Source organism: Manis pentadactyla, chromosome 13 (genome assembly GCF_030020395.1).
Source record: "Manis pentadactyla isolate mManPen7 chromosome 13, mManPen7.hap1, whole genome shotgun sequence".
Lineage (NCBI taxonomy): Eukaryota > Metazoa > Chordata > Mammalia > Pholidota > Manidae > Manis > Manis pentadactyla.
This window is the reverse complement of record NC_080031.1, coordinates 2,896,353-2,920,045: the sequence shown is the minus strand read 5'-3', so window position 1 is coordinate 2,920,045 and position 23,693 is coordinate 2,896,353. Positions and strand designations below refer to the sequence as shown.

At 45.8% G+C, this 23,693-nt stretch overlaps 1 protein-coding gene across 9 annotated transcripts in view; it reads left to right on the top strand.

Moving 5' to 3' along the window:
- Positions 1 to 5,706: 5,706 nt before the first annotated feature.
- CADM1 (cell adhesion molecule 1) overlaps positions 5,707 to 23,693 on the top strand; it is a 317,340-nt gene continuing 299,353 nt past the window's right edge. For 8 of the 9 annotated variants that reach the window (XM_036919816.2, XM_036919815.2, XM_036919814.2 and 5 more), the window contains exon 1: positions 5,707 to 5,858. In XM_036919816.2, coding sequence (XP_036775711.1) covers positions 5,744 to 5,858 — 115 coding nt within the window. In that variant the 5' untranslated portion in view covers positions 5,707 to 5,743. The remainder of the gene's footprint in view (positions 5,859 to 23,693) is intronic. The other variant, XM_057490717.1, reaches the window with a different exon arrangement.

Here is a 23,693-nt window from a genome sequence, read left to right as displayed (position 1 = left end):
TGAGTTACCTCAGTTGCAACAGTCCCTCTCTCCAACCCAAGGCTGTCTGTCAGTGTCAATGAAATTGAATGTCAAAGTGAAAAACTCTAAAGCTATTTCTTCCATATTAGAAAATCAGTAGCAAATCACATCTTCCTGCACGCCTGTCAAGATAAGCAAAATTAGCACATATCTCTCTCCTTGTTTTGTCAAACTTTAACCAAAATGTTTATACCGAGTGTGAGATGGGTGGGTAGGGGGCACATACCTGACCTCAGCATTTGATCTTTAATGGCAACTCTTCATAATTTTGTGCAAATGTATTAATGTGATTTGTAGCCACTGACATGGTCAATCATGACCTTTTCCTCATTCAGCTCTCTTTTTGCTCTTTACCTGTCCCCACGTCCCCCCTTCTCAAGCCCCATCCACTCCTTAAATAATTGGCGTTCATCATACTTGGCACTCCTGACTTATTTTTTAAAAAGTCCTCCAATATATTGTCTGTAGGTACTCTACGTACTGAAGGAAAAGTCACACAGGAGATTGTTCATGAGCTGAGTCTTAGAGGTTGAATGAGGCTCCGCAGGGTAGACGCAGACACTACTGAGGGCGTAGGAAGGCGTGACTAGAGGAGAGGTCATCTGCAGGGCTGGAAAGCTCAGGAAGCATGGTATGCATCTGGGGAGTGACACACAGAATGGGTGGATCACAGCTCACCAGAGAATAGTGGCCAGAGAAGCTGGGAACCAGCTCTCCCCCCCTACCCCCCAAGCCCATGGCTTCACCTTCCACCTGCATGTTCTTGATCTAGCTCAGTCGCTTTGCTGATTTCTAGCACAGCATTTCAGATGATTTATTGCCTGACTGAATATTTCATAGACACCTCGAAGTCAGCTTGTCCCAGAGGGAAACCATCATCTTCACCTCAGGGTCCATTCTGTAAACGACTGATAAACAGTCAGCTAGACCCCTTCCATACCCCATATCTGTCTTGGGCAAATGATACCAACATCTACTCAAATGCTGCACCTACACATCTGGGACTCATCTTGAGGCATTTCTATCATGATATCACTCAAATAGTCCTCCTTGAATGTAAATCTGACCATGGACTTCTACAAGTTCAATGGGTTCTCATTACCTGAAATCAATACTTGAAATCATTTAGGCTGTCAATCAAAGCATTCCCTGGTCCCTGGAGATCTTTCCAGCTTCTTTCTTCCACTTGTTCTTCTAAGACTCAGCTCGTGAACATTCTCCTTTGTGAATTTTCCTGCACTACACAGACATTTACTCCTGTCCTTTGGGTATAGTGAGGTGGCACCCTTCTCTGTTGATACAGAACTGTGTGCACATATAAAACATTTAACATATATAACAATTGCGGTGTACATCTGTCTTCTTTGCTATACTATGACAGCAGAAAGAGTTTCTCATTCATCTTTGTATTACCAGAATTTAGCAGGGACTGTTCCATTGGGATGCTCTATACATTTTTTTCTTTTGTTGAATATATATTTGGATCAGACACATATACTTGGGTATACTCTTAGATATCTGATTGGAACAAACTCTGAGTGGGTCCCTATGGAAAATTTCCCTTCCATGGGCAGTGGGGCTGTTCCTTGACCCAGTTTACAGGTAGTTTTCTGCAACCTATGTCAGTACTTCAAACTGACATTCAACTCCTGAAATTCAAGAGTTTACTGTCAACTCTGTGATTCTAGAAGAATAAACCTGTGGGCAAAATGCTTAATTACTCATTTAGGAATACAGATTTACTTGGCTTTATGTTTCATAAAGATTCATAGACTGATGCCCCTAAAGATGAGCTGTTTGTCTTAATTGTACAGATGAGCTATCTACTAGATAGACCCCGAACCTATCCAGGACAGAATTCTAACATACTGTCAACTTACTTGAACTTATGGAAGACCTGTAAAAAGCTGGCATTTATTATAATTTTAATATACTTTTTGACAATGGAAGCTGAGGCTTAGGGATTATTTTAGTCTCCCCGGGCTGCTATAACCAAGTACCATAGTATGAATGGATTAAATAGGAGACAGCTATTTTCTCACAGTTCTGGAGGTTGGAAATCCAAGATCAGGGTGCCAGCAAGGTTGGGTTCTGCTGAGAGCAGTCTTTCTGCTGTGTGGCCCACATGGCCTTTCCTTGGAGTCTGCATGTGGAGACAGAGCTCTGGTGTCTCTTCCTAGGGCATTAATCCCATCACAGGGCCCCCACGGTCATGACCTCATCTAAACCTAATTACCTCCTGTAGGCCCCACATCCAAATATTACATTAGGGATTAGGACCTCAACATACTAAGCTGGTGGGGGGAAGGAGGCCACAAAAACATTCAGTTCATAAACCGATTAAACCACTTTCCTATGGATACTCAAATAATCCAGTAGTAGGGCCAATGCTGACTCCAAGTATTGTTTTCTTTTCCCTGATAATTTGTCTTTATTGCTTTGTATACATGGGTACTCAAATAATAGCGTTTTAAAAAGCAAAATGTTACTCATTCTCATTACCTCTGGTATGTTCCCCCAAACGTGAATCTCCCCTTACTGCTTTCTTCATGTATGTTTGGCCATATTTCCCACAGTGAAAACAAACAAAACAGGGTCTCCCTCCGTCTCACTCTTTAAAGTTTTCTCAGGAAAAAAACAAAACAAAACAAGCTCTCGGTGCTTCTGGCAACTTTATTCTAACACAAGTAGCACCCAGATTGTAATTCTGATAAGTATTTCAGTACTTTCTTGAAAAATTAAATTCACAAAACAATTGATTATCAGTTATAAATGGCAAAAACACCATCTGGTTTTCAAAATTGGTTACATCCATGCAGCAAAGGGAAAAAATGTTGGAACTTGTTGTTGGCGAGGAGTTCTAGTCCACGAAGCAGAAAATGACGCGCTTTACTCTGAGAAAGCCAGAGTAGTCATAACTTGTACTTCGCGGCTGCGGGAATTTGATCCGTTCGTCACATGTTCCATATGTTAACTCGCTTGGCAAGATCTTCAGTGTGAAAGAGCTGAGGGTGGGAGAGGAGTGTGGCAAGTCCACAGGGTAGCAACAGCTGAATCCTAAATTTTCAGCCCTGGCTCCTTCCATGCAGACCCAGCACTCAAGGTGTCCCACGACCTGGGAAGTTCAATGTGCCAGTTCCTTAAACTGAGGACACACGTGACACTTTTTGGGTGGAAATTTCTAAAGCGATTTGCATTCCTCTGGTGAGGTACGTCATACGGCATTAGCATTTCCTACAGAGACTTCCCATGTTGCTCTTTGCCAACTGGGAATTTGAGTAGGTGTTCGTTTGATGTGCCAGGAGAATGAAGGGAGATAGAAACACGCCACATCTTCCAGTGCCCCTGGACTGTGTTCCTGGTGTGGGAGGACTGGGGCCTGACGAGATTCTCCTGGAGTTTCAACCTTATGAGGAATGCTTTTCCTTAGGAGTCAAATGCAATCCTGTTTTTTTAGAAAATGTTTCTGAATTGATGGCATATTTTCACTTTATGTTAAAAATGTAGCCCTCCTATGCTTATTATTCATGCATTGTAATGCAAAATTTATTCATTCACTTAACAAATATTTATTGAGGCACAGTATAGCATCATGGTGAGTTACCTAAGTTTTGTCTGCACCTTGGAAACTCTGACCTTGGGGCAGTTGCTTAAGCTTTCAAACCATATTTTACAAATCTAAAATGGGAGATAATATATATCACGGGAATTGTTCCAAAGGATTAAGTGAGATTATGTGTGCAAAATAACAGAACTCAATAAATGCAAAAAAGTAGTAATAGTAATAATGGCAAATATAAATATTACTCTGTGCTAGGGCGCTAGAGGTCCTGGCGTAGAGGACCTTACTTCATAGTTTACGTATCACTTTTAGCACACGTATGGCCTTAGATTTTTTATCCTGATTTTGGTGGGACTGTGCTTTGCATTTGGTCTGATCTAGGTGGCTTTACTTTCAGAGGTGGTAAGAATAAGGAAGACTGCAGACTGGACTTTATCCTGGCGCCCGTGCAGTGATGGTTTCCTGCCTCAGGTAGTACTGCTTGCCTGCTGGAGCTTCCCAGACTTCTGGAGGACTGCCTGCAGCTCATGCATCAGGGCCTGTAATTACAGAGCAGAACATCCAGGGCTGTGAAGACAGGACAGTCCTGAAATTAGTTTATGCATAATGGATAATAGGAGGCTGTTTGTAAGTGTAACTCATTTGGTGGGTTGGCAGATCTTGACTTCCTTTTTGATATGTAATACTTATCTATCTATCTATTTATCTATCTATTTATTATTTTTTTTTTAGCAGAGGACAGAGGGCCTGGCAAATCATTTGGTGCATGTCTTCTAGTCTGTAGCTCAGATTTAGCAATTTACATTCAGTAATCTCTTGGTCATTTAGCCACAGATAATTTGTCATGGTTTGTTTTAGCTGTTGTGATATTGATATTTATTATGCAAATTGTATTTCCTACATCTTATTGTTCTGCATTCTATGAATACTTAAATTATTATAAACCTTTACACTTAATATGGCTCGTCCTTCAATTTGATGCTTGAGCAACAGAGGGTCAGAGCTCACACGATCTTCTGGAGAGGAAGAAAATAAGTAATTAAAAAGCAGACAAACAAGAGAGCCGGCTGCCTGCTTGAAAAGAAAGCAAAGGCAATTTTTCGGGAAGGGAGGGTGAGTCCATAGAAGCAAGTCGCTTCAGCTGGGAGAGCCTCTCCCGGAAACACACGAAGCTCAGAGCACCTGTTGGTCCCCAGCCGCCCCAGGAGGACTAGGGGCCTAGGGGAGGAGGCAGCCGCCTTGAGCCCTGAAGGAGGAAGATGGCAGACCCTACCTTCAGCCCCCTTCCACCCTCCACCCAGAAGCCTTGAGATAAACGTTTTTTAAGTGTGTGTAATCGCAAATGTATATTACATGTATCATATGTATTAAATACACAGACATAGTAAAGCCAGGAAGGAGACCTTGAGCAGGCTGGGGAGCCCTAGCCGACCCCCTCGATCTACCTTTCCCCAGAATCTACCGCAGACACCGACTCGAAAATCCCACAGCCCGCCTGGGGCTCCTTCCTCCTACTATGCCCAAATCTACCGCTAGGTTGTCGAGCGGGCTCTCCCGCTCCGCCGGACGTGCAAAGCACGCATGCACTTCTTCCAGATTGTTTTGTCAATCCGGGGACCTGCATTCTCACTCTCCGCTCCCGAACAGCCCCCGCTTCCCAAAGAGCTATTCCTCTGGTGCCAGGTGAGTGGCGGAAATTTGCAACGTCTGGTTTCCAGGCCAGATGCGCTCGGCGGACTGGGCAGGGGAGCCTCCCAGGGAGAGTCTGCGGTCGTCGGTCTGATGCGGCGACTGCTATATACATTCCTAATAAAGGTGCAGGGAAGCTAGACCCGCCCCTGGAGCCCGGGAGCCCACACTCCCGGCGCCAGGAGGACACTTTTCCCTTGATCCCGGGGAGCTACAAGGAATTTCACCATAATATTTGCATACGCCCCTCCCCCGGCCCCGCCCCTAGGTGGCGCGGGCGCGCCGCCGAACGCCTGCGCCGGGGGGGCGGGTGGGGGGTAGGGGCGAGTCCTCTGAGAGCCGGGCGGGACTCGCGGCGCTGTGATTGGGCAGCCCGGACTCCGCCTCTGGCGCATGTCATTAGCATCTCATTAGCGGTCCGCTCGGGCTCCCGAGGAAGCCTCCGCCGCCAGTCTGAGGCAGGTGCCCGACATGGCGAGTGCGGTGCTGCCGAGCGGATCCCAGCGTGCGGCGGCGCCGGCGCCTCCCGGGCTCCGACTCCGGCTTCTGCTGTTGCTCCTTTCCGCCGCGGCACTGATCCCCGCAGGTAGGTGTGGGCGCCGGCCGGCCGGCCCATGAGTCTCCTGAGGCACCCCAGGAGCCGTAGCCGCGGAGGGGGAACGTTTCCATGACAACCTTCCCCCACTTCCTAAACCCGAGCTAGAGGGAGCGCGGAAACTCGGGGCTGCGGGGCCGGCGACCCCCTTCTCCCTGCCGCCTGGCGTGAGCTGGCGCCCCGAGGGATGGCGCTCCGACACCTCCTCGCGGGCTTGCGCGGGGAGAGGAGGGTGGGGACGGGGGCCTGGGGCGCGAGCGCCCCGGGGAAGGGGTGGGTCGCCAGCACCCTCCACACCTCCGGACCCTCCGAAACTCAATGCCGTCCCCGTAACTTGGAGGTCCTCCCGTCCCCCGGGCTGCCCTTCCGCCTCCGCCTCTCCAGCGGGCCCCCTTTCTCCATCCCCGAAACCTCCTCGCGGCTGACGAGCCGCCGCCTGCGGCGTGATTCCACCCCGGCCCGCAGGACATCCCCGGACTTGGCCGGCGCCTCCTGCTCTCCCCGCGCTCCGCCTTCCCCCGCGGCCCCGGCCGCGCGTCCCTGCCGTGTCCCTCCGTCCGGCTGCGGGTCTCCTCGGCGCGGCTCCAGGCAGCCAAAGTTCCCGGGGCCCGGCCCCGCGGGGTCGCTTGCTGTCGCCGCCCCTGGGAAGGAGCCCGCAGCCCGCCTGCCCCGCGGCGCCCTCCGCCACGAGTGGGGGCACCGGATGTCCAGGCTGCGCGTCCTTTTCGGCAGCCCGGGGGCGGCGGAGGGAGCGCTCGCGGCCTCTGCGGCCGGCGGGCCCCCTGTGGGCCTCCGGGCGCCCCCTGGGCGCGGAGGCGTCTCGGGAATTGGTCCCGAGCGGCTCTGCACGCCCAGCGCCTCCCCTGAAGACGCGGAGCCTCGGCTGGAGCACGACGTGCCGGGCGCGTTGGCGCGGTCGGGAAAGAAGAGGGCAGTGTTCGCTTTTGTTAACAAAAGGGGGCCGAAGCTCTGCCCCAGCGCAGAGGCCGCCGAGTGCCCTCTGCCTCCCCGCCCGCCGCCGCCGCCGCCGCGCTCCGCGCGCCCCGGGCCGCCTGCCGCGGGCTCTGGGCGGGAGCGAGGACTGCTGGGCGCCGGGCGCGGGGCTGCGGAGGTGCAGGAGGAGCCGCCGCAGGGCTCGGCGCCCGCGAAACCCCTCCCTGCGGCTCAGGAGCTGCAGGACCCGCGAGCAACAAGTGGCGGAGGACACCGAGAGCTCAGCCCAGGCCGCGGCGGGCGCAGCGCTGGGGCCACCGTGCCGCCCCCAGGCGCCGCTCGGCTCGGGCTGTGCCTTTTGTTTACACGCTGGAGGACACACAGTTACGTAAACACCGCAGGAGACACTGTAGGAAATGGGGATGTCCGGGGTGCTAGCGCTGGATTTGGGGGATGCGGGGTCGGTCGCCTTCCCCCGAAGCTGGCTTGCAAGGGGGCTCGGCTTGGGGAGCCGAGTGCGGATGGGTAGGGGTGGGAGTGTGGCAGCAGCTTCCGTTCCAGAGCGCAGGATCCTTTCTTCCATGCTCCTGTCTGTCTCCGGATGTTGTTTATTGGTTTTCCTCTGTGAATTCTTAATTTACGAGTAACGAGATAATTGGGTTCAGCCGATGCCGGTGTGATTACAACTTCATTTCGGGGGCTGCCTCTGGATGGATTCCGTAAAATGCTCCTGAGCGCGGCCCCTCGTGCGGCTGCACGGCCCTGTACACGTGAGCGTGAGTAAAGGCCGGGCAGCTGGCTCAGGAGGCGGCAGCTACGGCCCGTACGGCTGCAGAAAGGGGCAAGCTCTGGTCGCGGGCCGAGCCTTCTGGCGAGGTTGGGGGGGGCGTGCAGGGCCGCGGGGCAGCCGGCTGGGGCTACGTTGGGCCTCCTGCTGGCGCCCGCTCGCTGAAGGCACCTGCTTGAGCGGCGCTGTGTGTAACTCTCGCGGTAAAGTTGCCTCGCAGCGAGGGATGTGCTGGCTTGGACATGAGCGGCCTGGAACTCAGCCGTGCGTGTCAAAGCTACCAGGACACGCTGCTGCCAGTTACCATGGAAGCAGCTTCTTGCTCCTGTGTGCACCCCTGTTTGTACGCTGTTATCAGATGGTGTTCAAATTGGAAGGTAATTGGGTTTGATTTGTAGTGAGGGGATGAGATGACTTTGTTTAAAGCTTTTTGCCCCCCTTTTCATGCTTTTTTTTGTGTGTGACGAGTTTGAGAAGGCGTCTTGGTTCCTAGGCTCCGAGAGTAGATTTCGGGCGAGCACCTGGGGACTCTTAGGCCTCAGTCCTCTCGGTCCAAGCTTTCTCCGAGGCCGTTAGTTCCCACTCGCAAGGCTAGGGAAACCTGTTGGTGATGCCTCCTGGCTTTACCAGCTGCTTCATTCACATCTTCTCTGGGATAGCCATCGCCTTGGTACAGGAGGCCGTCTGGTTCTGTCTTCCCCTGTCACTGGATCCATTTGTGTCCTGAAGAAAACCTCCCATCCCTTCTGCGGCCTTAGGATGAAATGGTTATTAATGAAATGCAGCCAAAATGGGGTTGTCTCGGCGTAGATCACACCTGTTCAACGTTTTAGGTGCATGCATGATGTTCCCCATCCCAAGTGAGCTGGTGGTTGACCACCCTTCCCCTCTCCCCCTTTACGTCGGGGGCATTAGGATGGCCGATGGGTGGGGGTTTGTGGTGGGGCTGAGCTTTGCGTGTTGGGGCCTGCGGACCAGGCAGAGGGACTGTGCAGAAGAGCCCCCCTGCTGGTGTTGCCTTTCCCGCACCAAACTGAATAGCCACAGGAGGGACTTGCACTTGTCCGTGATAGCTTTGATAAAATATCCCTCATTAATGCCACTTTATATTTACAGTGTGTCACTGGAGACGCACAAGGCTTCATTTAGTGACTTGTGTGATGAGACAAGCTTGCATTATTTGCCTGGGACGTTTTGGAGGAACAAGGGACCCATTGAGCTATCTTTTGAAATGAACAAATATGGAAAAAGGGGGGAATAAAAGCGCAGGCAGTTCTCTGGAACAAAGAGCTTTATTCATATGGATGTTGTACATGCTTTATCCAGTTCCCCCAGCGGCCCTCCTGGTAGAGGGGAGTGGGGCCGGGAAGAAGCCGGCAGACTGGACGCTTCCGCCTCCTCTCTCCGTCCTGGCTTCTCGTCCGAATCTGAGCTGTTGGTCCTTGGCTCCCTGACTGCTCATCTCGCTCCGCTCCCTCTAAAGCCCCAGAAGGTAGCAGGTTCCTAGGTCTGAAAAGGAGATTTTGAAGTCCTTTCTTCCTGCTCTGAATTTCAAGAGAATAAAGTGCTAGCTACCTGTTGAGATTGATGGTCGTTGGAGGTCGAAGGGAAAGAGATGTGCCTTTTCTATGACCTGTGTCAAGAAGTGGTTGATAGCAAATACCAGACTGGTAAGATGTCTTGCGGTTGTAATGTTAACCTTATTATTTACTTTTATAAAGAAATGCTGTGGACACTAAATCCAAAATTGTCATTATCATTAATGGTGCTCTTGGAGTTTTTAGTGACTTTTGCCCATAGTGGGTACATTTTTGGCCTCATACATAAGTGATATTTTTATTATTCTGTGGCCTATATGTTGCTAAGTGAGTTTCAGGCTTTAAAAAAATTGGTAATATTGCTGTAAATATAAACTGTCCCATTCATTGGGTTTCTATATGTGACATTTTAATACCTAGTTGGCCACTTATAATTTACATTTAAAAAATGGTTTTGTGTATGTAGCCCCCCCTTTTTTTTATTGTGAGACTCTTTTAAGTTGGGCCAAACTAATCGATGCTATGATTTGAATGGAAATTTGTTAGCATATAAAGAAAATTTGTAAGAAAAAATCCAAAGGATTCAAATGCTGTCTCTCTTTCTTGGGAAGAATAGTACTGACCATTCTGCTGGGTGTTTTTAACTGAAAATCCAGCACAGAAAGGAGAAATCACACAGCGACATCTGTTGCAGAATTGAAAATTTGCTGCTTTGAGTTGGAAGCAATTAGTCCCACATAAGCACCTAATAGTATCTGTGTGTGTGTGTGTGTGTGCACTCATACAAATATGTGTGTGTGTGTGTGTGTGTATATATATATATTTACATATATGTATAGACACATATATGCAAATGTACAGAAACCCATTCAATGCAATATTCATATTCACATTTAAATTTAATGTGATATAAATATTAAGTTAATATTCTTAATAGAATATGTAACATTTTAACACCAAAGCTGTTTTTCTTAACATTACCTGTTGAAATTAGAGATTCTTATAATCATGGAATTTCTGAAAGGGGAAGGGTATTATAAATCATCTTGTGAAATTCCATTATTTTGCAGTAAGGCAGCCAAAGCCCAGAAAGGGAAGGTCCTTGCTTACTGCTGAACAGAGGCTAAGTTAACCATGCATCCTGGACGGGGAGCAGGACCCTTATGTCCAGGCAGTGAACCTTCTATTCCACCTCCCAGCAGGGATGCCCAGAGAGGGATATGGATCACAGGTAGATGATACCTTGGCTAGGAATAGTTTGTATTCTGAAGACAGCAAGATTCATTGTTGTTCTAGGTAATAAACCCATGGATCAGAGGAATGACCTCCGGGAAGAAAGGACCAGTTCTTGGTAAGGTTGTCTTTGGTGTTGACAAATGATTCTGAAACCTCTGGACTTTATTTGACAGCCACAACATGAATGTTGTCCAGAGCACCTTCATAGGTGAGAGCACTGGATTTGTGTCACTGTAATAAGCCAAATGCGTGAAAACTAGGCTTCAGAAGCCTCAGCATTAGATTTTTAAGCTTTCAATTTGTCCTTTGAAGGATTAATATTAACAGTAGCACTGGTTGCACATAACTAAGTAAAAAAGGAAGCGGGTTCTTAAGTCAAGAACAAGAGAACATTATGATTTTCTTACCAGTACTCACTCCTTTTCATTAAGCAGAGAAAAAGCTGAGAATAATGTTGTTTAAAAGCAAAAACATTGTATTTATTTTTGTAAGATGACTTTTAAAAAATATTGATCATATTTAGTTTTTCTATTTTATTATGGAAAATTTTAAATATACATAAAAGTAGAAAGAATGCCATAATTAACCCTATTTGCAAATCACCCAGATCAGTAATCATCCACCCATGGTCAGTCTATCCTCTGTATTCTGCTTCTCCTTCCCAGGCCATTTTCAACAAATCCTGGACATCCTATCATTTCCTCTGTAGTTTCCTTTAGAATGAGTCTTGTCTCTGTAAGGCGCAGCCTCCCGTCTCTTCGCTTCTACCCATAATCAGAGTATCGGTAGCTGATGAATGTCCATCTTGTAAACTGGTATACAGAATCCGTGTCCAACCTTGCTGTTCTGGGGAGGGTAGGCAAAGGCTTATTACAAGTAAGGCAGAGGCTGGAGAAGTCAGAACACCATTGCCCCCTGCGTGGAGGGGACCTTTTCATGTGGCCTGATTGATTTTGAGCAGTTTTGTTTGGATTGGATAAGGTGAGTTTTGTGGTGTGCAGTAATTTTAGCTAATCCCTCAACTGTGGTGTGCTGTGGAAAGCACCCACAGGGAGGCTGGCCGTGGCCAGATGTTCTCATGATGAACGCTGTCCATCCCATCTCTAGGAAGGGCTATTTTAGTTTGAGGGCTGTGGGATACCTTGTTTGTATCTTTATCTTTTAATGCCTCCATAGTATAAATGCCTTTCGTTTTGTGAATATATGACTTAAAAAGAAAAAAATGTCTTCCCCGACTTCTAGCTGGCTAAGTGCTGATTTCAGCCTGTTATTCTGTAACTGAAGTGATCACAAAATGCTGCCTTTGGTGTGGGAAACCCATAAAACAAGCTGGAAGTATTTGGGCCTTGTTTTTGTAGGTTGGGAGTATGGAGTGGTAGGGAGAGAAAAGGTTACTGCTTTTAGTATTTGATATTTGGACCACTGATTTGAAATATGAATTTTTAATTTCAGCTACAGACGTTGGAATGCTTCCGTATTAACATCTGAACTGCTTTGGTTTCTCGGAAAATATGTTGGTTCCTTTTTCCAAGGTTCGTGAAATGTGAGGGGTGTGTGTGTGTGTGTGTGTGTGTGTGTGTGTATTAAGAGGTTCTTTCTCAGATGTATTTAATGTGGACTATAAATCTGAAGTGTTCAGTGTTTGGCTTCTGGCCAAACAAGTCATTGCACATGAGATGATTCTGAGGGGTCTGAGCAGTCCTGCCCAGGTACAGACCCGCCTCCTGAGCCTGCCGTGATGCAGGGGGGCCCAAAGGCATGCCTGCGTTCATAGTGTGGGGAGCGCCACTGAATCGGATAAAAAGCCTTTGTTTGGAAACCATCAGCAAAGAAGGAACCTACTGGAATGTTTTTAATTACAAGTGGCACCTCCTTGTTGAAATTTCAGAAGCTACAGTTCTTTTTCAGAGATTGGAATTGCAGGCTCCAGCCAGCGGCTGTTGTGGGTAATGGGCAGTTTCTCTTTGAACATCTTCCAGTGCTGGTGCTCAAAAGCTTTAGTGCAGTTGGGCTTGAACTGGGGTTAGAAGAAAGGGAGATGGAGGTATTTAAGTAAATGCACAACAAAAGTGATGTGCGGCCTTTCATTATTATTCAAAGAGAAAGTTGGCCGTAAGGTTGAGAGCAAGCGGCAGTAGGAAAATCCGTGGTGACTGACAGGTGTCTTGAGTAGGGTGATTATCTCGAGAGAGAGATGTGGGGTGGGGAAAATTTTTTTCTTTTAGTAGATGTTTTACTGGCACATACTCATTTGACCCAACATTTTGATCTAGATATTTCAGAAATGTTAAATAGGCTTGAAATGAAAGTACTGTGATATATATTTAAATGTTATGCAGTGTTTGAAGATGATATTACAGTGACATGGACTTTTAAAAATGCCTCGCATAAGTGTCTTGCTCTCGGCAGCCTTTGCTGGTAAGGTTGGGCTGGAACTCCCATTCCTCTCCAGCCGCCCAGCACTGGGCTGTTACATCAGGTTGGAGTTGGGTCACCAGGTCCCTGGAGCTGTGGGAAGCAGTCTGCCTAAAAACAAAGGGTTCACCAGCCCCACCTCTCGTGGTCCGTGCCAAAACTCTGCTTGGCTAGGATTAACCTACAAGTTAACATGTCAAAAATTGAATGTTCATCTTTTCCGTCATAGGTATCAACTTTTCTCAAAGTCTCCATTATTGCAAATGACAGCAACGTTATCCTGGTCTCCAAGGCCTCTAAATTTGGAGTCTTTTTTTCCCTCTTTAGCTTTTGCTCTTGGACTGGAATAAAATGGGGCTGACTGTTCTCCACGACATTTCCCTGGAAGCCTCAACATCCTCTCCAAACCGTGTGTTACCAGTAGAGGCTTCCTAGCCAGTTCTCCTGACCGCAGCCTCTAATCATCGGGGTGTAAGTCTGCCGACCACAGTCCTAATTCTTTTCTGGACAGCGTCATGACGCGGTTCTTTCAGAAAACCTAATCTGAGATTCTTGCTTCTTGCATCAGATTCCATATCCACACTGTTTCGTCAGTAGGTCGCTCCTTCCTCAATTGCTTTCTCCCTTCTCGCTAATTGCCCTAATTATTACTTTTAAGCCCAGTCCTGCTGGGACTGGAAGGCTGCTGACTTGCCCTGGAAACAGGAAGAAAGTGGTTCCACCCATCAGCCTTCAGCTGGTTGCCTTTGCATAAAGCTGCCCTCTTACCTGTCCTCTTAACTCTTCAGGTTTACAGGTAGGCCTGCCGATCCTTGCCTACCTTGAGAAGGAACATCTTCCTTTGCATCTTCAGTTTGACTAACAGGTGCTGATTTAAAATATATCCCAGTACAGATATTTCTTTTTCTGCTTTACAGGTATATACATGAGTATGTATCTTCATACAGGAAGCCAAAGTGTGCAGATATTATGGCCATTATTTTAATAAAAGTTTTAAGCTTTAGAATGCTGAAAGTTATCATCTGTTTAGTATATGTGTTTGAATGTGGGCCTTTAACTACGGCAAGAAAGTGGAATAACTGACTAAACTAATTACAAACTGGCAAAGTAAGACTTTCAGACAGAGAAATTGAGTCCTTTAGGAGTAGGCAGGCTTGTGAAGCGTCAGCACAACCAGCGGGCTTCACCTGGAGCTGCTGATTCGGCATAAACACAGTCAGCTTGTCTGGCGATCCAAAAGTTACCACCTTGGAAGAGTGTTTATTTGGTGCTCGTTTGGTGTGTCTGGTTACTAAGAAGTCCCCACCTGGGCAGCCGGAAGGGCATCCTAGGCAGTGTTTTAACTAGCCCTGACTTTGGGGACAGTGTCGCCTGACTGTATGAGTGCAGCTGTCTCCTGGATCGGGGCAGATTGGGTCATAGTCGATACCATTGGGGGTGAATTGTCACTGACTTAAGAAAAAACTGGAATCTTCGTTTCCCAGTCTAACTGCTGAACTTGTTATCTGAAGGATCTTGCAAAGGCTTTATCTGGTAATAATATCTGCCACAGTTCTTCCCTTCTTTTTTTTTTCCTTATCTGGTGTCCTTCCCCTGCAGAGTTCAGTTCTTGCAAGTACAAGGTTATGCAGCTGTGCAGCATGATAATTCCGTGATGTGAAAACTTGATCATCCTGGAGTATTTTGGGACGGTCTTGGGGAACAGGTTGTGTGTCAGATGCCTGTGCATTCGGCTCTTTGCTGAATCTGCCTGTGATGGGCCGGGCTACCCAGCCCTTGCGCCTAGTCATCAGCCTGATTCTCCCTTCTGAATAGGAAAGGAACATTTGGTTCGTTCTCTTGCAGAAACCCTTAAACAATGAAAACTTCAAACATAGGGAGAAAAAAAAGCCCAGGTTAATTTAGTACTAAATTATTGCTCAAATGGTTTTACCTCTTCAAAGGTTCAAGTAGAGATTAGCTTAAATGACACTGAACTTCACTTTTCCTTGTGCACCTCTTGTGGGCACACATGTGTCTCCTTTGTTTTAGTTTTGTCAGGAACCATACGACTGTTTTTTGCTGTTATCTCCCCCTCCTGTAGCCCGTCTCCCGTCTCCCGTCTCTGGGCCAGTGTAGGTTACAGAACGCTAAAACCTCGCGCTTTACTCGCGTTACAACAGCAAAAACACTTACCTTACAGGGCGCTAAAATGCATTAAGACTGTCTGTAGGGACGTGCTTGAGAGGGCAGTACAGTCGACCCTTGAACAACGTGGGTTTACCTATATGCAGATTTTTAAACATTGAAGTATAGTTGATTGACAATAGTGTACTGGTTTCAGGCATACAACATAGTGGTTGAAGAGTTACATACATTGTGAAATGCTGACCCCACCATGAAGTTACCAACGTACACAGATTTTTTTCAATAAATATAGCGGATAATTTTTGGGTATTTGTGACAATTTGAAAAAACATTTTCTTTTCTTTAGCTTACTTTAGTGTAAGAATGCAGAATATAATATACATAACATGCAAAATACATGTCAATCGACTTTGTTATTGTTAAGGCTTCCAGTCAACAGTAGGCTATTAGTAAGGCTTTTGAGGAATCAAAGGTTACATGCAGATTTCAGACTGTACAGGGGGGTCGGTGCCCTTAACCCCTGCATTGTTTGAAGGTCACCTGTATTTTTATGTGACTTAACTAAGACAGCCACAACTTAATGATGAGGTAATTTATGTCTGGCTAGGAGTACTGCTAATCAACATTTGTAAATCTTTCGCATGTTTGTGAAATTTTGGGATACAGGACAATGCTCTGTGGGAAGGCTTAACTCAGGATGTACTCAGCTGTCTCCAGGGTGGGACCCAAGAGCAAAGGGGCAAGAAGCTCCCCCCGGACTTGAGTGTTTCTGGGAAGTTAATGGCATTACCCATTAACTTGGAGAAACTGACAGCGATTATAACCCCAAATTTCTGGGCTTTCTCACATGTATGGGACTTTATTATTTTACTTACTTAGTCTTTTATATTTGATATATACTGTATTTAAATAAAAAACTTGTATTTCTGTAGCTAACCCATAAGGCACTTAGCAGGTAAAGGAGAATTTAAAAATAAATTCTTCTTAAATTGAGTATCTGCTTTTGTACAGGGCGTTGTGCCGGGTGCATTCATGTTTGGGTAGGTTGATGCCTGTGTTCCAGAGGCCACAATCTGTTTCTCCTCAGCTTTTGTTTTGAAAAATGCCAAGTCCACAGGACAGGGGAATGTATAATGAAGGTATCCCCTTACCGGGGTTCATCACCTGCTAACATTTACCCATTTTCCTCTAGCTGTTTAGATATGTGCACACATACCTTTTTTTCCTTCTTCTCTGGATCATGTGAAAGCAGGTGTCAGGCATAGTGATGCTTCACCCTCGAGCTCTTCAGCACACAACTCCTGACCCTGAGGACGTTTCCTAGGCGAGCTCAGTGCCGTTATCACACTCAGGAAGTTCAACACAGATTTGGTTACATCCGCTGTGTGTGTTTCTTTGTCCTTCCTGATCCAGAATCTGTCAGAAACCACACATCGGGTTTGGTTTTCACGTCTTTTCCTCCTTTCATTGGGAGCTGTTCCTTGCCCTCCACCGTTTTTCCTTAAAGGTTTTTAGGGAGTAGGGTGTGGTTTTTGCAGGATGGATATTTTGCTGAGTCCAGATGCACTGTTTCGCACAGCGTCTCAAGGCTCTGGATTATTTCTCTTTGTGGCTTGGCTCCGGTCACAGGCGTGAGCAGGAACACCCATGCTGAGGTGCCACTGTGTGACCGCATCGCGGTGAGAGGACCCGGCAGCGTTTTGTCCTGTTAGTGGGGATGGTAGGTTTGGCCCGTGGCTAATGATCTAACTTAACTCAGATGGACTGGCAGATTGCTCCATTTCTGCCGCTTGTAATTAATAAGTAATTTGTGGGATAATTCGAGACTGAAGATCCTGTTCTTTGACAACATTTCACCAGCACTGATAAACCTTGTCTGAAGCGAATACCACACCTGTGGCTACCCAATGGTGACTCTCTAATTCTGTCGTTCCTGCCTCGGGTAGGCAGAGACGTGCTGGGGTAAGGGAGAGCTTGCCTTTCCCCCTCCTCTCCGTTTTTTGAAAATCACAATGGATTCATAGATTAAAAAAAAATTGACTGTGATGTATTTCATTACAGTCAAATTTGGCCAGTGGAGCCCTTCAGTCTGGCTCTTGTATCCTTCTGATGTATCTCCATTAATTTTTAAGTACTTTCTTATTTTATATTATAGGAAGATATTTAAGCTCACCTTTATTTTTCCTGCTCCAGACTTGGAATCAGCTATTTTTCCCAGAAGTCCCGGTTCCTTTTAGTGAGGGAGTGGTGTTTGGATAACCAAAGAACTGTGCTCATTGCTATTGACTTGTTTCAGTGGATAGAACTGGGGTGTGTGTGTGTGTGTACATATAACATATACCATAAATAAAATTTTGTTACTTACTTATATATAAACCCTATCCCTATATATTTTTCATTCACATTTAGTCTTTAAATAATGAGTTTGTACTGATGCCTTTAATTCCCATCTAACACATGGAGACTCTCCTATTCCTTCTTTATGATTTTCTCCCATGGTGAGAATCTTGTTTCCCAGCCTCACCAGTGTCTTATAATTAATACAAAGTAGTTAGGAATTACTTCACCGAGGCCAGTGTAGACAACAAACCTACCCAGTAAAGCTCAGGATTTTTGCCATTCTTTTTGCCTTTAAAATAGGCAGGCAGTACTGTGTTCACACATTCACAAATGAGTTGTGTGTGTGTGTTACCAATTAGATGTACAGTTAGGATCATTTATTTCTGTTTATATTTAATATTAGTTTCTTTTTCTATCCTTGTTGATTTAATTATATACTTTGAACATGTAAATTATGAACGTGGCTCAAAAATCAAAACTGTATAAAGAAGTCTCATTCCCTCCCCTGTACTTTCGACCCATTTCTACCCACCTTCCCATAGTGGCCAGTTCATTCCTTTCTTACATATCCTCTTGAACAAATAATAGTTAGGTTTTTTTTTTTTCCCTTACTTTTCCACAGACTGTGTTAATATCTGCCCATAATCTCCTAATTTGACAAATCCTGGATTCCCATGTTTATTTTGATGGTTTCCTTGCCTATGGCTTTATTTTACTTGAGAAGCCATGTTTTTTTTCTTTTACTATCTTTGTTCCTCTTCTGTTTCTTCCTTCCAGGGTAACAGTTCTCTTTGGGTAGTTAGAAGAAGTCTGGTTTTTTTTTTAATTCACCACATTACTTGCAAGAAAATAGGGACTGCCCTTTTTCATGTAATACAACGTGTGCCTGATGCTTTTTAATAACCAGGCCTCACCTTGTCTCATCAGTCATCTTTCATCCTTCTTGTCATCCAGTAAATTGGCAAATCTGTGTCTCAAGCTCCAGTGCCTCAGTTCTTCCCACCTTTTAAAAAAAATTGCGGTATACCTGCTGTAAAGTGCACAGCTCTGTGTCTAAACCTCAGGCCATCTTCTGAAACTCCCCATTGGGCATCTCAGTCTGGATGTTCCACAGTTATCTCCAATGATGTTAAAGACAGAAGAGCAACTGTCATTCACTTACGTCTTCATTCATACTCTCATTTAATCCCTGCTGTCACCCTGTGAGGAGGTACCTTCCTGGTTCCGTTTCACAGACAGAGAAGCTGACGGGATGGTAGGCCTCTTATCCAGGAGGCACACACAGCACAGGGCAGAGCCAGGTCTGTCTTCAAAACCCATCATTTTAAACACTTACCTAGATTGTCCTAAAATTCACCATTTCTAAAGCTGCACCTAACAGTTTTCCTCCCCATACCTCCCTCTGTCCTGTGCTGCCTACGCTGACGAAGGGCTCCACCGGGTATGCAGTGAGTCAGGTGCATCCACCATCTTGGGGCACTTCCTCCTTTGCCGTCCTTCCCCCTCTCTGAGTTACTAAGCCTGTCCTATCTCTTGCATTCACTCCTGTCGTTTTACTGCCACTGTCTCAGTTTACCCTTATCCTTGTGAGGAGGAAAGTCGATTTAAACCTATATTAGAGGCCTTTAATTGGTCCATCCCTTATAATGCATCCTTAATGCTGCTCTAGATGGATCTTTGTAAAACACACATTGATTGTCACTTTCTTGCTTTAAATCTTTTAAATGTCTTCATGGTGCCTGAGAAAATGAAGCTTATACGCTTAGAGCATGGCCCTTCGCACCTGACGTTTCTGCCTCTCCAGCTCATCTCTTGCCAGCTGTACGCCCCGTGTTCTGGCTTCAGGGCTTAGCTTCAGGGGCTGCATACCATGTTCCCAGAGTACATGTGGGTCTCTCAGGCCTCTCTGCCTCTTGATGTCCCTTGTCCTGAAGCACCTGTGTCTACGTGGCTCATTCCCACTTGTCTTTGGAGATCAGCTTAAGCACCAGTTCCTCGAGGAAATTTCATCACCTCCCAGGTTTGTCAGGTGCCGTTTCTTGGTGCCCCTTTTCTGTACCTTTCTAGGGCTTTTCCTGACTTAGCTCTTTCCTTCCAGTCAGTGTCCTTCTCTGAATTTCCCCGGGTTCCCTCTGTGTACCTGTGCATTTCGTGTTTGTCCAGCTTCTTTGTGACAACAGAAACGGCTCACCCTCTGCTCTTCCATGTCGGCATGTTGAAATCCTGTGTGTACCTGAAGACCCAGGTCCAGTGTTTCTTTTTCAGATCTTATAATATATTTCCAGCCTGAATGTAATGCTTTACTTTCAGTTTCCACTACCATTTTTCCAGCCACTCCATGGCATTTAATGCTTCTTACGTTATTGCACGTTGACATGTATCCATAGGTGTGTGTCCCCCAGCCCTACTATAGGAGGGACTTCTTACACTCATCTTTGTATAGGCACACACAGTATGTGTTCAGTAAACATGTGTTGGAGCAGGGAGTGAGTCGGGAATAAGGTATCCATTGCCCATTAGATCATTTCCAGCCTTTTCAGCGTAAATGTGAACAGAGAACACAATGATATTAACTCATTCTTGAAGACCAGTATAAAAATGAATCACTCCAAAAGCCGTTGATTTGCTCACCATTTTCCTGTTACACAATCGATCTCCAATATATATAAAATCTATCTTTTCTCATTTGTCACGAATACTGGTAGTTGGGGTATAGCGTTTGTCCTAGGCCTTTGTGTTCGTGAATTCAGTGGTTCTCTTAGCATCAGCTTTTAGAACTACAATTCTTAGTAGAAGCTGTTCTTCCACTCATAATGGATGAAGGGCTGTTAACATGCCTGACTTTTTCACAGCCTGGGGGACGGACTTGTAGTCTGCTTGTTCAGGTGTGGTTGTTGGGCAGTTGTTGGAGGGATGTGGACCCCCAGCCCAGAGAAGAGAACCTCTTTCCCATTTATGTAATCACTTCACAGTCTTGTGATGGCAGGTCTCTGAGTCATTGCTGAGACCACACTGGCACTTAAGAGTTGAAACAAGAAACCAAGAAAATTATCTCTGCAGCCATCTGCTCCTCTTCATCTCAGTTTTCATGTGAGTCTGGTCTTAAAACTGAGATAAATCCTCAGGAGAGGCATGGTGAATGTAGGGAAATTTAAACCTCAGGGGAACAGTTTTCCTTGTACGGTAATAAAGATATATGTGGAGTCAGTGGCTACTGGATCAAAACTAGATCATAGTTGTTGGATCAAACATGAGGAGTGGCTTGTTGCTGTGTTTACAAAGAATGAGACAGGTGAGGCATTCTGTTTTGTGGCGATGCTTCCACTGTTCGTGTGACTGTGTGGTGGGTGCTAAATAAGACTGTGACAAAATTAAGCTTATAAAATTAATTGCCTGCAACTGATCTCATTTTAAATAGCTTTCTTATAGGTCTTACATGGAAGGTGGGGAGATGTCATACACAGAGGGGGAGAGAGTTTGCTAACATTATCCTTTAATTTAGGAGAAGTTTGGAGTTTGTTTTTTCCTGTGAGCACAGAGGTGGAATCCACTCTAGCCAGAGTTCATTGCTATAATATTTTTTTAATGTATTTGTGACACAGATATATCTGTGACCTTGTCAAGGCATTTTTGAGGGGTTGGGGGAGCCAGCCTTGTTTCTCAGTGTCAGTAACTCTAACTTCCTGGCACTACTGGGAGGGGGAGGCGGACCTTTCATAACGTGTATTTTATGGCATCTTTCTAAAATGTTACCTTCATATTCATGTCCATCCATCCGGACTTCTCTTTTCCCTGCCTAGGGCGTGCATCAAGCTTAGTCTGTGTTTGGTGCTTTAAATGCTATGAATTATGGAGAATCGTATTTTATCAATGCTTCCCTTGTAGCTGTATAGCTCTGTATTGTCTTAGGTTACACAACTTGCATTTCTTAGGCTTTGTGTGTGGATCACTGCAGTTAGTTGAGGTTTTGAGCAGAATGACAGATCTCCTTGGTTTCTGCCATCTGCCATTTTTTCTTTTCTTGGTAGACATTTTGTCAGGGATTGCCTTCTTAAGAAATCCTTCAAGTTAGCAGCATTAAATTCTTCCTTCCACCGTAAATCTTGGTAATGTATCTTTTTCAGCATGACCTACTGTCAAGTAAATAATGATTTGATGGCGATATTCAAGAGAAATTATATCTTTGAAATACAGATTTTGTCAGTGTGTTAATTTGCAGTGTATGACTGGTATTACCCACAGAAAAGAAAAGATTAGTTAATCAATTTCTTCTAGAATTAGGTGGCTAATACTTCAAGCATCCTATTTAAAAACAACTGCTTCTAGGTCCTGGTGGCGCGATTGCTTATTTCATTATTCTGGTCATTTGCATGAAAACAAGTTGATGATTTTTTTAAATAACCACTCTGTTCAGTTCTCCTTTCCTCTCCAAACATTACTCCTCAAGCATTATTTTCCATTCATGCAGGAGCATGAATCAGGCCTAGGAAGTTAGAATTTCAGGCTAACATAGTAGCAGAACTTTTCTTCACCTTTAATTTTTTTAAACCAAAATGATTTACCATTTTATTATTAATTTACCTATGATTACCTCTCTTTGTCCTTGTTTCTAAGGTGAGTGCATACAGAGTTATACTTTAATAGTATTTTTTTCAAGGTTTTAGGAATTTTAAAAATGGGGTCATCACCTTGAAGATTGGACCTGAACTTTTTGTGAACTAAAGGGGTGGAAAAGGATAGACTTAAGAAAAGATGAATGTGTAATCTACTTACAGTGGAATAACTGATCAGAGTTCATTCATTTTATCACATTTATCTGGTGCTAATTCCCAGAGCACTCTACTGTTTCATCATGAGAAGCTCCACATTTATATGTTGGATCTTTGTAGATTCCGGAAAAAAGTGCGTCACTCTTTTAAAGAGGTTTGGAAACTGCCGGCCTGGACAGAGCGAGTCCCTCCTGTCCCAAACAGTGGGGATGAGAGTGCCAGGCAGGCTTCCGAGGGCGCATGGGGCTGAGGCCATTGCCGAGGCAGAGGGCGAGGGCGCCTCATCTGCGTTACTCCTCTGTTCATACTCTCTTCGGGGCCCTCGAAGGCGTGATGTTCCCACCTCAGCCGAGCCCGGGACGAGGAGCTCGAGTCTCAGATCACTGTTGTCGCTGTCTTTCCGCCAGAGGGACCTAAAGGAGGGATCTTGGAGGTAGAGTGTAGAAGGCTTTCTCCAGATGGTCTTGAAAACTGGGAGTGATTTCCACTGAGCAAGATGTGAGGTGAAAGGGCATTCCAGGTTGAGGGAGAACCCTACGACAAAATAAAGGCTTATCAGCAGAAAATGTGGAAGGGTCGGTGAGAAAAGGGATCGGCAAAAGAGAGCTGGGGGCCAGACTGTGGGACACTGTGAACCCCGAGTTTACATTGGATTCAGGAGTTGTTGGGGCTGTCAGAATTTTGAACAGTGAAATACCATCAGATTGGTGCTTTAGGAATGTGATTCTGGCAGTGGTTTGTGCTTTGATGAGAAATGAGGGATTGGTTTGGGGGTATAATAGTTCAGATAAGACTTAATGATTTCAAGTAGGGTATTGGAGGAAGAATGGAGGTAGAATTGATTGGATTTGGTGGCTAACTGGAAATGGGTATTGAAGGAAAATAAAGACTAGAAATGAAGGTGTGCTTTGATTTTGAACTTGAGTAGTTTAGGAAAATGGCTATTCCAATGAACAGAAATAAAAATACATGACAGGTTTAGTAAGGGAAGACAATGAACTTGATTTTAGTTATGTTAAAACTTGACTGCCATCAGAACACGGCAGAAATGTTTACATGTGGTTTCAAATGCGGTACTGGAGTTTAGGGGAGAAGTTGAGAGCTTGAGCTACAGATTTGAAAGTCTCCTGTAAAGAGTCGATAACTAAGTTCATAACATCATGCATTGAGTCAGATTTGACACACATCCCTTGAAATACCCAGTGTGCCGAAGACCGTTAGGTGCTGGAGACCAGTGCGTGTAGAACCTTAAGGGGCATGTCTTTTAGAGCACAGGAAAGGTGCTCTGATGACCCCCAGGAAGCACTAGTCAGGGGACGGGAGGTGAGAGTCACCGCAAGAGGAAGGAGGCATAGGTGGGAGATAGGCAGGCTTGATGTGGGGTGGAGTTGTGAAGTGGGGAGGGTCACCTTGGCAGTGAAGGAAGTCTGTGGAGAAGGTTATGTAAGAAAGAAATGCATCAGGGAACTTACCCAGTCACACAGCGAGGATGTGGCTACACTGCAACCAGATTCCAGGTTGTCGGGCTAGCATGCAGTGAGCCCACCAGGACATCAAATTGTGCCTTTCCCAGGGTAGAGGGGACTGTGAAGAGCCTGCTCAGCCCGTCCATAATACTTAAATGCTTAATTAGGATTCTTGAGGTTCTGGTGTTGAATAAGAGCAGATTAATGAACCTCAC